This window comes from Phasianus colchicus, chromosome 1 (assembly GCF_987193195.1).
Source record: "Phasianus colchicus chromosome 1, bPhaCol1.hap1.1, whole genome shotgun sequence".
NCBI lineage: Eukaryota > Metazoa > Chordata > Aves > Galliformes > Phasianidae > Phasianus > Phasianus colchicus.
The window spans coordinates 117,311,068-117,323,995 of NC_143436.1; the positions used below are offsets into that span (position 1 = coordinate 117,311,068).

Sequence of the window (12,928 nt, forward strand, 5' to 3'; positions counted from 1 at the left end):
ATGTTGGCGTATTCTAAAAAAACTACAAAAAGAGAGAAAAAGACTATCTATTGCACAATCCTGTTTGCCAGATAAAAACTCTTTCTCTGACATCTTGAAGCCTCACCACCAGTGATTAGCAGTCAGTAAACCAAGAAGTAGTTTAGCAGCATGAGACATGATTTAGTTTGTTAAAACTAAAAACTCAATAAAACTAAAAGAATCAAAGAATACAAAATTAGAATGTGTATCATGTGGTAGGCTCTTTTACAGGTAGGCAGTGTTACAGCCTGTTTCTATTGCCATTGGATATAGCATGGAAGTTTTATAATTAACTAGTTCTCATTTTGGAATTACACAGCGAATCTTGGTTTATGAGATAGTCCATCCAGACACAGAAGAAATCTGATCAGTGGAAAGCCAGGAAGAAATCAGCAGCTCACTGCTGATACTGCAGTGAACTGGTCCTGTGGAGATGAATGGTATTCCTTGTCCTCAAGGCACAGCAGATGAAACAAGCTGCTTCTCTCTACAGCTGGGAATTGCTGAAGGTTAAGCTTATTAAATTTGGAGACTTGCTGAGAAGGGAATGAAGAGCTCACCCAAAGGCAAAAAGTCAGAAAAAGGTTCCTGGGAGAAGAAAGCCGAGGGGAGGAGAAAATGGCAGGCTGCACCCTGCTCTGGCAAAACAATGTCAGCATCCTCGTCTAGGACTATGTTGTTGGCTGGAGGAGTCTCCACTCCAGACACTGCACTGTACAAAATAAATATCATATATTGAATAAAAAGTGGAAATACATCCCAAGCAGACAAAGAGGTTCCTCCTAGACCTATTGGTATGTCTTACCAGGGATCTAATTCTGATGCCTTTCTGTCTGATACATAGGATATAACTACTTAATTAAGTGAGCAGATAGTAGTAACCATTTTGGACGTGTGAAGCAAAGAATGCATTGTAATACGGTATGTTCCAAGAAGCTGGTGTTCCTGCAGTAGGAAATTATCTGTCATTATGGAATTGAGATACAGTCTCAAGCTTTTTTTATTCTGCAGTAGCATTTAAGTGTAGTGATCTGGAACAGCTGCTTAATTTGTTTACAGCCAGAAGTACATTTGCTACATGCACTGAGATTTACAAACAAAGAATGATAATGAAGGTATATTTTTCATCTTGTTTTCAGAAAATATTTATATTGTTTTGAGCATTTAAAGAAGTTTTCAGAGTATGCAAAGCATTAAACAAAACTGAAGAAAGAGAACCTGCAAATCTTCACATTTTACTTGAGTAATTTGAAACTCTAAGGACTTACAAAGAAAGAATGTATCTTGGTGAAAAAAGCAGGAAAAGAAAAGGCACTGCTACATTTCCTCTGTGCAAACTGCCTTTTTAAAAAATGGACTAGTCCAACCACAACACAAATTCTATGGAAAGAGCAGAAGTGACTGATGTCTTTGCATCCTAGAAAGCTTAAAAAATGACCACAGAGGACTCTGCAAGGTGCACGCACAACAGGTATAGCTGCTGATAGCCCATTTAGTCAAGTTGGCTGCTGAGATGGGCAATAATAAGTTCCATTGCTCAAAGAAATAGGTACAGTTTTCTTTCTGAACAACACAATGCAATTTCAAGCTGCTCTCTGCTGCTGACTGAAATGCTCCGATGTTTGACAGTATTTACTGTGTACTTCAGTCTCAGTAAGTATCTGTCTATCAATCTGTCTATACATTGTGGATCACCTTTTATCTTCCTTATTTGAAGCTAGAGAGGTGTAAATGAAGCAGGTGACATTTAGATTTTTGTTGTTGTTTGTTTTTGTTCACAACTGTCTATATCTGAATTATCTTTAAAAAAGAAGAAAAAATCTCTGACTTTTTCACAGGCATTGTCAATAGGAAGAGGCCATCCAACCCTGAACATTGCCCTTTGACACTTTATTACAAGCCACTTGTGAATCATACACTACCGATTATATAACAGGGCTTATATACTTACGTGCCTGTACATAGTTGTTCAAGGAAACCACAACATACTCTCTGCTGTCGTTTGGATCACTTGTACGATAACATACTTCATTTGGAATGCACTGGTGCAGCAGTATTTATAACTTTTGGAAAAAAATATAGGTAAAACAATTTGACCACTCAAGGTTAAAAAAAACTAGGAATGAACTCAAGTTGAGATGGAAGGGAAAGAGGGAAAGACCTCTGAATTGTGATAAGAGCAGTTTCCTAATTTGTGTAAAGTAAAAGAGGAGAAAAGAGCATGCACTGAAAAGAGCATGCACTTGGTTCATACATACCTGCCTGGATACACTAACAGGAAAATTGATCTATTTTCTGCACTTATTCCTACAACTGATTTTAAGAAAAGGCAATGGAATATGGGTCCTCACAAAAGCTCCCCATTTATAATTTCTTGAACAGACGTCTCACCTACAGCTGGCAGGCAGCTAGCTGCCTCTGAACTGTTTGACAAAGCATGCCCAGACTAAGCAGAGATTTATAGTAAGCCTCTTTGGTGGAGCAGCTCACTTAAAGCATTTCTCTTTTTTGAGGATGGGAATACATTCCTGATGCACTGGACTTGCCATTACGTCCTTCAAACAGTAAATGTCCTTTGACCCTTCAGGAATACTCCAGCACCATTCACAAAACCTGGTTGTTTTTCATGCATCTCAGGCTCAGAAAGTGAACTCCACTTGTCCAATGAATTTTAACACGCTGCCCTTGCTAAGAGATGCTGTCTGCCTGGATGTGGCAGGCACTGCGGTACTGAGCATGCTGGGTCTAACTTTCCTCAGGCCGGGTTTGCAGATACTCCAAAAGCAAAGCCTCACTAACCAGCTAAGCTGTGCTGTTTTGTGGAAGCTGAGATATCAGAGATCTGAAGACAATAAAATAGAGCTGCTGTGAAGTACATTTCTGCTTTGAATTTGGTATGACATTCTTGACCTAGATGTCTTCATGTGTCTGTTAAAAATAAAATGATAAATAATGATTAAAATTGGGTGTGCCACAAATATGAGTACTTTTTCTAGCATTGTTCAGTTCACTAGGGTTTTGTTGGTTTTGTTTGTTTGCTTGTTTTATATAACAGTTAATAAAGAGAAGTCTGGTTGCATGGACTGAATGTGTTGCAATCAGCTATTTATACACAGTTTCATAACAAAGTTTCATTTAGACATAAAAGAGGAAGCAAGTCAAGCGTATTGACGTTCAGTCAGTTATAAAAACCCCTCATCTCCTAAGGGACTTTCTTTCTATACTTCGGCACTATAGAGGATTAGAAGTAAAACACGTCATCTTAGAAGTGCATTTGAAAAGGAAATTAAAACAGAAGGTTGTGTTTTAGGGTAGGACAGAAAGCTTTAAACTGACTGCAAGACAACCAGTATTCTGTACTGATCTGCTGCTGATCTTCAGAGGTAAGTACCTATACTATTTGTGATGGAAAGACCTGAAATCATTGCTCTTGGTTACCAAGGTGGCTTGGTTTTGTTTGTGTGGTTTCATATCTGGTAGCTGGTAAAATAAAGATACACTTTTTCTGACTTCTCTGAGTGCATGTGTGTGTTTGCAGAGTCCCAGCCACCATCCACATGCAATCAGGTCTCCGATCTTTCTAAAGACTGTCATAAAGTCATACCAAAATAATGTACTTCAGAATACTTTTAAAGGGAGTCTTATCAGATGTATTGTTTTTGTCATAATTGTTGTATTTTTCTTGGTCTTTCTTTACATGGTAGCATGCTGTCCAAATAATCTTAGAAGTGGAGTACGCTATTTGTAGACTAGAAATAGAAATAGGCACCGTAACAAATGAAATGGGATTTATATTAAAATATGTTCACAGAAAAATTTTGAGACTTTTTTGGGGAAAACTAACTAACTAACAAAAAAACTCCACACCCCAAATAAAGACCTTTTGTCCTTGTATTTTCCTGATTTACAGCCAATATTCTGGTTTAGTACAAACCCACAGCATGATATGTGTGTACACACACAATATGCACACTTTGCACTCCTTTTTTTACATACTACAGCAGATATGATTAATGTTTCAAGGCTTGTTAATGCACTGTTTCCTCCCTCTTCTCCCAGGAAAGATCCTTCAGCATTTTCTGTCTTTCATGCTTTACTGTTCATTCTCTTCTGCTCTAGAAAGTGTGTTCTCTCCTCTATCAGTCCCTTGTACTTCAACTTCTCAGATACAAAATATGTCAGTACAAATAGTTCAGTCATAGCAACAGCCAACAACTCATTAAAATAAAAACAGAAATCTAGAAACATGACATGACTTCTACCGTGAAGAAAAGCACAGTGTAGAACTACTGTATAGTCAAGTTGCCCTGATGAATATGGAGCTTGATCTGTTCCTGCATCTGTATTAATGCTTACAGCTTTGTGTATTAGATGTAAAATGCTATCAAATAAAATAGACAGTGTCCTAAATATCTTTGTGTAGGTATAGATGATTAAGAAAGGGAAGAGTGAAAAGTGATGAATTAGGCTTGCCTTGAACAAGGCTTCAAGGAACTTCAGCTAATAAAACAGAATTAGATGGGAAGTGATCTAAGAGCTCAAGAAGCTCTGTTTACCCCATAGAGTTTTTGCTGTATTTTTATGGAAGCCTGCCCCACAAAACTCCACACAAAACATCAGTCAAACAAATATTAAAGGATTTTTTTTTTTAAATGAAAGAAGCCAGCTGCTCTTGGAGTTCAGTGGGTAGATGCTGGTCAAACAAGAACATTCAACATTACAATATTCAACATTACAATAAACATATAAAGCATATTGTGTCTCTGGGGAAGGTAATATACAGGATTATAATCCTCTCAAACTTTGTTCCCCACAAAGTGGTCCATACATCCCTTGCAGGAGAGGCTCTCCTAGCTTTCCTGCATCTCTTGAACTATGGAGATGTGAGTAAAGATGGGCTGGGCTCAAATTTTCTTTTGAGAGAAGACAGAAGGACTGGAGCTAGAGAGTTGTGGGGAGGGGACATGAGAGGCTTGGCTCATAACTGCTGCTGTTGCTGGCAGAACCCTGTGGTGCAGCCCTGCAGGTTCCTCATCTTCTGTAGCAGAAGGGAGAGGAAGATACATGCACAGTGGGTAGCATTCCAATGCTTGTGTAGAAACCCCTCTTTGCTAGTCCTCTTCTACTGTGGGCAAAGTAGGACAACTCCAGCCTCAAAGAACAGTCCCCATTGTTTACCCAAGCCAGCTCTGGGCACTGGACATAATCTTTATCAAACAGGGTTCAGACACTAAAAATCCTTGGGTTTCATGCATTAAAGAAAGGCTACACCTATCCATATGAACAGCTAATTTCACTACCTTCTTCACTGTCCTAATTTCCTTATGCTGGCTTCCCAGGAGCTGGTGGAAGGTGACCTTTGAGTCCTGCAGCATATGCAGGCTCTCTGCTCCAGCCTATCCAGCTTGCCAGGGGAACTCTTGCATCCATGTGCTGAAGTTTGAAGTGAATCTCAAACCCCTGTGGTTTCTCCATAGACTATACAAGTGTCTGTTGAGATTGAGAAAAAATGTACTAAAGATGGATCCACAGGGTTTGGGTTCCCTTGAGACAGAGACTTTAATTACAGTCCATTCTAGTAAGTCAGACAGAACTTACTTAAGCAATACTGACAGCTTAACTAACCTACAGCGTGTGCTATAACTTCAACTGAACAACACAACTTCAGTACAGTTCAGAGTCTCATTCAGAGAGCTGAAAGCCAGACATACACCATTTCAAAACAGGCTTGTCTCTTCTGTGAGCTTACAATTTCCTCTTTTTGCAAAAGAATGTGCTTTTCCCTACTGATCTGTGATCCCAGCTGGCACCATGCTCTTTCCATTTTCCCTAGCAACTTTTGATCATGCTCAGGGTTTTTATATTCATCATATAACTTTGTGTACACCTCTCAGACTTTCCTTAAGCTTTTTGCTTGTCCCGAGCCAAGAACTTCCATTCTATTTGTTTGCTTTCAGACTCTAATATGAGGTCTTTAAGCAAACAGTGGCACCATCTCCAAGCATTATATTCCAGCAAATTTGCTGCCACTTAGAAAGTATACCACTGTATACCACTGTACTCTCCACATAGCTTTAAACATTCATCCTGCCTTCAGGCTTTTATTCCTCTGAAGAACTGAACAGAAACCCCAGGGAAGACAAAATGACTTTTCAAGAGCTTCTCAGAGTGATAAAGACTGTGATAACATAGCAAAAACTGTAAGTCAGACAGTCTTCTCCCTGTGCCTCCACTGCAATCTGTGCTTAGGTAAAACGCAGATAGCTCCCACTGCTGATGCAGTATCTGCACAAGGAAATATCTGTTTGTTCAACTCATATGCAAAGTGCATCAGATCAATATTGTAAACAGGACTGTCTTTTCCTTGTGTAACAGTCACACAGTTATTTTCAGGACAAGAGAAATGAATGTCAAATTTAATGAGCATGAAACTCGAAATATTGAAAGGCAGTAGATACAAGTCCCATGCACTTGGAATCTTAGTGTATGCACATGTGTACAGTACAAAAGGGGGATTAAGAGAAGGGACACAAGAAACAGAATTAATGAGAACTGTCATCCCTGTGATATAAAGTACAGGAATTAAGGGTGACCCAGCTGAGTGCCCAGCCATCAGCAATGATAGAATAATGTGACATGGCTATATATTATTAGGATCAGAGAGACGCACATAGCTCACTTAGCATTCCAGCTCTGAACACAGAGCTCTGAACGTTGCCTATCAAAATACCAATTAGATTTCCTAGCAGTTCTGTGAGTGCTGTCAGATGAGTACCACAGCCCTTGCAACTTTCCAAGGGTATCCCTGTATAACTCCAAGAGCCAAATATATAATTCCTAAGCAAGATGGGAGCCTAATGTTTTTGAATTTGCTATTATTCCAGTCTCAGGCTGTGTGCTCTAAACCTCTGAAAACAAGTACTGCAGAAAGCAGCATGAAGAAATGAAACCAGCAGTTTCATTTCCTTAATGCATCACCTTATGACAGAAACAAGATACATCTGGGCAGTAGGAAAGACAGACAAGTCACATGCTACCCGAGCACACATGGCTTTGTGCATTTTGGTTAAAAAGTGAATAGGCCATATGTTATATTTTCACTCATTTCTCAGAATCAAATGTATATGTGGGAATAACTGTATAGCAATTTCATGTTCAAGATTGCCTAAGTTGGTGATAATTTGACACTAAATCTCTTTGGCCCAGGGTAAGCAAGAGAAGGGAACAGCCTTTGCATTGCAGAAGGAAAAGGAGGAGAGGGAGGTGGGCTTACAACCTGAGCAACTCAAGCACTTGGGTAAGATCTCTGTGGTGGTACTTCATCCACAGCTAAAATCTAAAGCAAGCCAACAGCAAGGTACACCAAGGAATGCCAGGCCCCAAATATGCCTCTCATGTAAATAGACTATATTTCACTAAATGTTACCTGTCGGTGGGAAATCTCACACAAGCAGCAGCAGAGGGGCTCCAGGTAACCAAAGTGTTTGGATACATTTAATTTTCACAAATATTTCCTTCTGAGGGAAGTTTATTTTTCTTCCAGCTGCCTTCTTCATAATGTGGAAATGATTTATTTCCCTTTTGGGGAAAGTATCAAGCTGTTTTCTTGCCAACATCTGCATAAAGTCCATAGTCAGGATTTAGCCAACACTTATTACTACTACAGCATTTTGCACTAGCAAGTGTAGCACAAGAAAAGCCTGACTAAGAAATGAAAATGTTTTCATTCTTGTAAAAGAAAAATCTAACCGTCAACAACAGCATGGAGTAGTACGACATGTGCCAGAGAGATCCTACCTCCCCACTCACAGTGTGAGGTATAGTGCCCCTTCACAGCAGGTGTTTTGACAAATAACTGGGACATATGCTCAAATGCTACACAGACAATGCCCATAAGGATTAAAATGATATGAATGGATTAAGCAGTAAGTGAAAGAAGTAATCACTGTTTACACAAAGACAATCTGTTTGCTTCTCTATCACAAGATATTTTGTACTAAGGAAAAATCTATCTATGTAACTAAGATTTATGTTCTCTTTGCTGGGTCACACAATTTCTTTATGACATCTTTCCTGTGAATCATTTCCTTGACATCTGTTTAAATAAAAGACACAAAGGTGGACTTAACAACAATTATATGGCAGTGGAACTACTTCGACTTGGGCAGAACATTTGGTGACATACAGAGACATTTCTGTTCCTGCTAGTGAGTCTTATTTGTCATTGACACTGTCTACACAGATTCTGAAACTGAGCTACCAGCTCTAGTACCTGGAGAGGATCAGTGGCTGCTAGAACCAAAAAGATGATTTCAGAGCTTATGAATGCATGCCTCTGAAAAACCTTGCTTATGCCACTGACATTTTAATGTCTAAAAACTACAGACAATTCCATCCAGCTTATCATGGATTCATGAAATTGTTTGTGTTGGAAGAGATCAATAAAGTTCATCTAGTCCAAATCTCCTGCAATGAACAGGGACACCTACAGCTACATCAGGTTGCTCAGAGCTGCCTCCAGCCTGGCCTTGAATGTCTCCAGGGATGGGGCATCGACTACCTCTCTAAGCAACCTGTTTCAATGCCTCACCACCCTCAGTGTAAAAAAAAAAAATCACAAACTTTTTCCTTATATTCAGTCTAAATCTTTCCTCTTTTAGTTCAAAATTATTCCCCTTGTCTATCACCACAGACCCTCATAAATTGTCTCTCCCCTTCCTTCTTATAGCCCCCCTTTAGATAATGAAAGGCCACTATCAGGTCTTCCCTTCCCAGAGCCTTCTCATCTCTAGGGTGAAAAGCCCCAGCTCTCTCAGCCTGTCCTCATACAAGACGTGTTCCATCCCTTGGATCATTTCTGTGGCCCTGCTCTGGCTGCAGTCCAACAGGTTCATGTCTCTCAGGTACTGAGGACTCCACATCTGGATGCAGTACTCCAGGTGAAGCCTCACCAGTTGCAGACCTCCCTGACCTGCTTCTTTTGATGCAGCCCAGAATACAGTTGGCTTTCTGAGCTGTGAGGGCACACTGCTGGTCCAATTTGCCATCCATCAGGACCCCCAGGTCCTTTTTGACAGGTCTGTGATCCATCCTTTCATCCCCCAGCTTGTACTGACAGTGGAAGTTGCTACAACCCAGGTGCAAGACCTTACATTTGGCTTTGTTGAACCTCCTGATGTTCTCTTGGGCCCACTGCTCAAGCCTATATAGGTTTCTCATGCAAAAGTAGTAAATGCTAATTTCACAATCTGAGAATTTTTAGTGAAAAGGGAACCACACTTGCAGTCACTGATCAGTATGGAAAAGACAGTTACACTCTAAATATGAATCTAAAATTAACATAGTTCAGAAACAGGTGACAAACCACACACAGTAGAAGTTGCTTCAAAGCACTTGGAAAAGGTGGGGAAAACCCTTGGCTTCTGAACTGAAATCATGAGCAAAAATATGCATATTTAAGCATGAACTATTACAGCAGTTATTACTGCAACATACCACTTGTTCCTTTCTTCCCAACTCACTTGTCTTTGGATGGATTATCCACACAGGCCCCTCAAAGAAAGACATTGAGGCCCTGGAAGAATGGCAACAAAACTGGTGAGGGGTCTGGAGCACAAGTCTTATGAGGAGCAGCTGGAGGAGCTGGGATTGTTCAGTCTGGGGAAGAGGAGGCTCAGGGGAGACCTCATTGCACTCTACAACTTCCTGAAGGGAGGTTGTGATGAGGAGGTGTTTGGCCTCTTCTCCCAGGCAACAAATGGGACCCGAGGAAACGGCCACAAGTTGTGCCAGAGGACGTTTAGATTAGACATAAGGAAGAATTTTTTCTCCCAGAGAGTGGTCAGGCACTGGAATGGTCTGCCCAGGGAGGTGGTGGAGTCGCTGTCCCTGGCAGTGTTCAAGAGGCGCCTGGATGAGGAGCTACGAGATATGGTTTAGTTTGTGGTAGCAAGGGTAATGGGAGGACAGTTGGACTAGATGATCTTGTAGGCCCTTTCCGACCTTGTGATTATGTGATTCTATGATTCTATACCACATGCTATGTTATGCAGAATATGCTTAGACGTGATTGAGTTAATATCACAATAGGGAAACAAATTGATTATTTCACTACATCTCCCAGAAAGACAGATACTTGTTAATGCCCAAATCAGAAAGATATCTCTGTAGCTAGTAACAGAACTGTGAGTATAGTCACCGCTCAATGACTTGAGAACTAATGATTTCTTGTCATTTTTCTGTCTGATGGTGGTTCCTTTGCTTTCTTGAAGGATGCTGTCAGAAGGTTACCTTTACAGAATTGCCTACCTCTATGAAGACTCTGAGCTCTGCACCAACCAAACAGTGGAGGAAGTGGTGTATGAAATGAGGTCCATTAATTGTTCCTCCAGGGATGAATCACAAGGAAAAAGCCTCCTTCAGAGATGCAGATCTGCTGGCAAATGCATTTCTTCAATTCACTCTAGAGGAAGCAAACATAGCAGAAGGCAGAAAGACAAACTCCAACAGCCCATGCAGCCCCCACTGCCTGAAGGGCAGGCATCTCCAGCTATGGATGTCTGTGAAGGGCTGGCAAGAAGAGACACCTACCTGGTTCCATCCTCCTGCAAAAGCATTTTCAAGAACTACAGTGATTTGCACATAGCTGGGGACTGCGTGGTGCCTATCAGCTCAGTGGCAACCGATTTTACCTGTGACAGTGGCATAGGCCCCTTCCTGGAGTCCTCAGAGATTCCTCCACCTATGGAGTCCATGCGGGTCCCCCCTAGCGAGACAGGCCGCAAGCAGGCTCAAGGCTTCTCATCATGCTGGCGTGTGGCAAGCTTGGTGCCACACCAGCAGCCCCTCTCTGACTCAGCCCTCAACGATTACCTGGAGCAGAAGCTGATGGAGCTGTACAAGCAGTACATCATGGACAGCACAGCCAACAGGGCATCCCCCACACAGATCCTGGCCTCAGAGCTCATAATGACTAATGTAGACCAAATCAGCACACAGATATCACGAGAGAGGAAAATGGAGACCACCAAGGCCAAGGACATTGTCATCAGCCGCTTCTTGCAAATAGCCAGTGAACAAATATTCTCAGAAATTAGCACGCCCAGTCTGCATATTTCCCAATATAGCAACACTAATGCATAGTATTAGAATGTCTGCAGCTAGAAAGCTCTTACGTTCTGAAACCTCAATTGTTAGTTTTTTCTTTTAAGACATCTTTCTCCTTCATAAAAATGTATTTACTGTCTACCAGTTAAACCTTCCAGCACATATTAAGTAAAAATATCTGTACTGCACAGATGTCCCTCTATCACGTGCCAGATGATTTATTGTTAAAGAAAAAGAAAAGTATTCCCAAAGACTTATTTCAATGAGCCATGGACATTAAAAATATTTTGGTAGAAAAATGACTAAGAGTGTATGACACTCTTCCAGGTGTTCTCCTTATTCCCCCTTGCCTGACATCTCATTTCAACTTTCCTTCCCTGAAATCTGCCTTACTACCTGAGGGCCTGCAAGAAGCTATGACTTACAACACTGAAAGCACAGGGATTGCAGAGCCACAGAAATAGAGAATTCAGTCTGGCCCACCTTCTGCCCCAAACAGCTTCACTTATGTCACCCCTTCATGTGTTTTTATCATTTGTTCTTAATGTTATTGAGTGATAGGCACTTCAGAGTTTATTCTATACTAACTCTAATTATTCCATTGGTGTCTTCCTATTAAAACATTTCTGCAAGCAAAAACTCTTTCCAGACAGACCAGTGGGAGCATGCATGTGTATGAACTGAACTTCTATGGTGAATGCTGGTGACCTGTGTCTATGCCAGACAGATACCATACTGGTCAACAGCCTATAGGCCTGCATCTGTGGAGTGGCCACATGGGGATAGTGGTGATAATAAGATGAATTCTACTTCATCTTTGCCTCTTTTTAGGAGAATTTCAAATTGAAAAATAAAGGCTAAGTCAAAGCTTCAGTGATTAGCGTGGACAATTCCTTTGACCTTTGGTCAAGCTCAACTGAACCTAATATATTTCTAATATAAAGGTCTTTTTCTGTAAAACTTCAGCTCTTAAGAAAAAGAAAATAGTAATTTGCTGCCTCATGGACAATGATGGTTACCTGATTTGATATGTAAACACACTGGTAATGCCAATCTATGATTGGCTGAATTTCCAAGTGTAAGTATAATGTAAATACTAATTTATAATAAATATTCATCAGATGTTTTTATGTCAGTGATTTAACTCTGTTGTTTTGGCCTCTGTGTCCTTTTGTCCTTTTTTTTTTTTTTTTTTTAATGCGAAGCATGCATTTATGTCTATTTCAAAACAATGTAGTGTAATAAAAATCTCAGTTTATTTTATAGCTGCTCTCTTCCCAGAGGTTACTGGGATAGCTCAGTATACTTTCCTGCTTGTACACTGAAAGGGTATCCAAAAAGCTGTTACTGTATGAGCATTTCAGGTGTGAATCTGGAGATCATACATCTGTTGCCATAGCAGCCTGCCCCAATACTATTATTCAGCAATGCAGGATGGATAATTTCTGGCTTACAGTATTTCTGGAAATTGATAAAATGCAAGCTACAAATAGGAAAATGATATTTTGAAGGGAAACGTCCAAAGTAATGTGTAGTTACACATATATACCTGACACATATATTCTCAAGCTCAACTTGACTCACTGTATACAGCACATACTGTGTGAACAAAGTGGCATTTTATCATCTATGACTCAGAAGGTCTTGATTCTCCTAACTAGCAGGGTTGTGACTGAGAGCTACAGGAAACATCTGTTTGCCACAGTCCCATTCTGAGAACAGATTTAGGAAATAGTAACAGCACCTGGGGAACAGGGACCAGGCGGCTTGCCCACAGACTGTTGTGGAAATGTGGTCTCAT

At 40.6% G+C, this 12,928-nt stretch overlaps 1 protein-coding gene across 2 annotated transcripts; it reads left to right on the plus strand.

The window, feature by feature from the left end:
- Positions 1 to 354: 354 nt before the first annotated feature.
- Positions 355 to 12,271, plus strand: TASL (TLR adaptor interacting with endolysosomal SLC15A4). 2 transcript variants are annotated; one of them, XM_031599283.2, is made up of 3 exons: positions 355 to 3,404; positions 7,228 to 7,318; positions 10,293 to 12,271. In XM_031599283.2, exon 3 carries the CDS (start codon positions 10,294 to 10,296, stop codon positions 11,161 to 11,163), a length of 870 nt encoding a protein of 289 aa, XP_031455143.2. In that variant the 5' UTR covers positions 355 to 3,404; positions 7,228 to 7,318; position 10,293; the 3' UTR covers positions 11,164 to 12,271. The 2 variants fall into 2 exon arrangements, with proteins under 2 accessions (XP_031455143.2, XP_031455142.2); XM_031599282.2 differs by lacking the exon at positions 7,228 to 7,318.
- Positions 12,272 to 12,928: the final 657 nt, after the last annotated feature.

Bases quoted from the DNA above. Each gene is read 5' to 3' on its own strand.
- TASL (XM_031599283.2), top strand. From the start codon at position 10,294: ATGCTGTCAGAAGGTTACCTTTACAGAATTGCCTACCTCTATGAAGAC.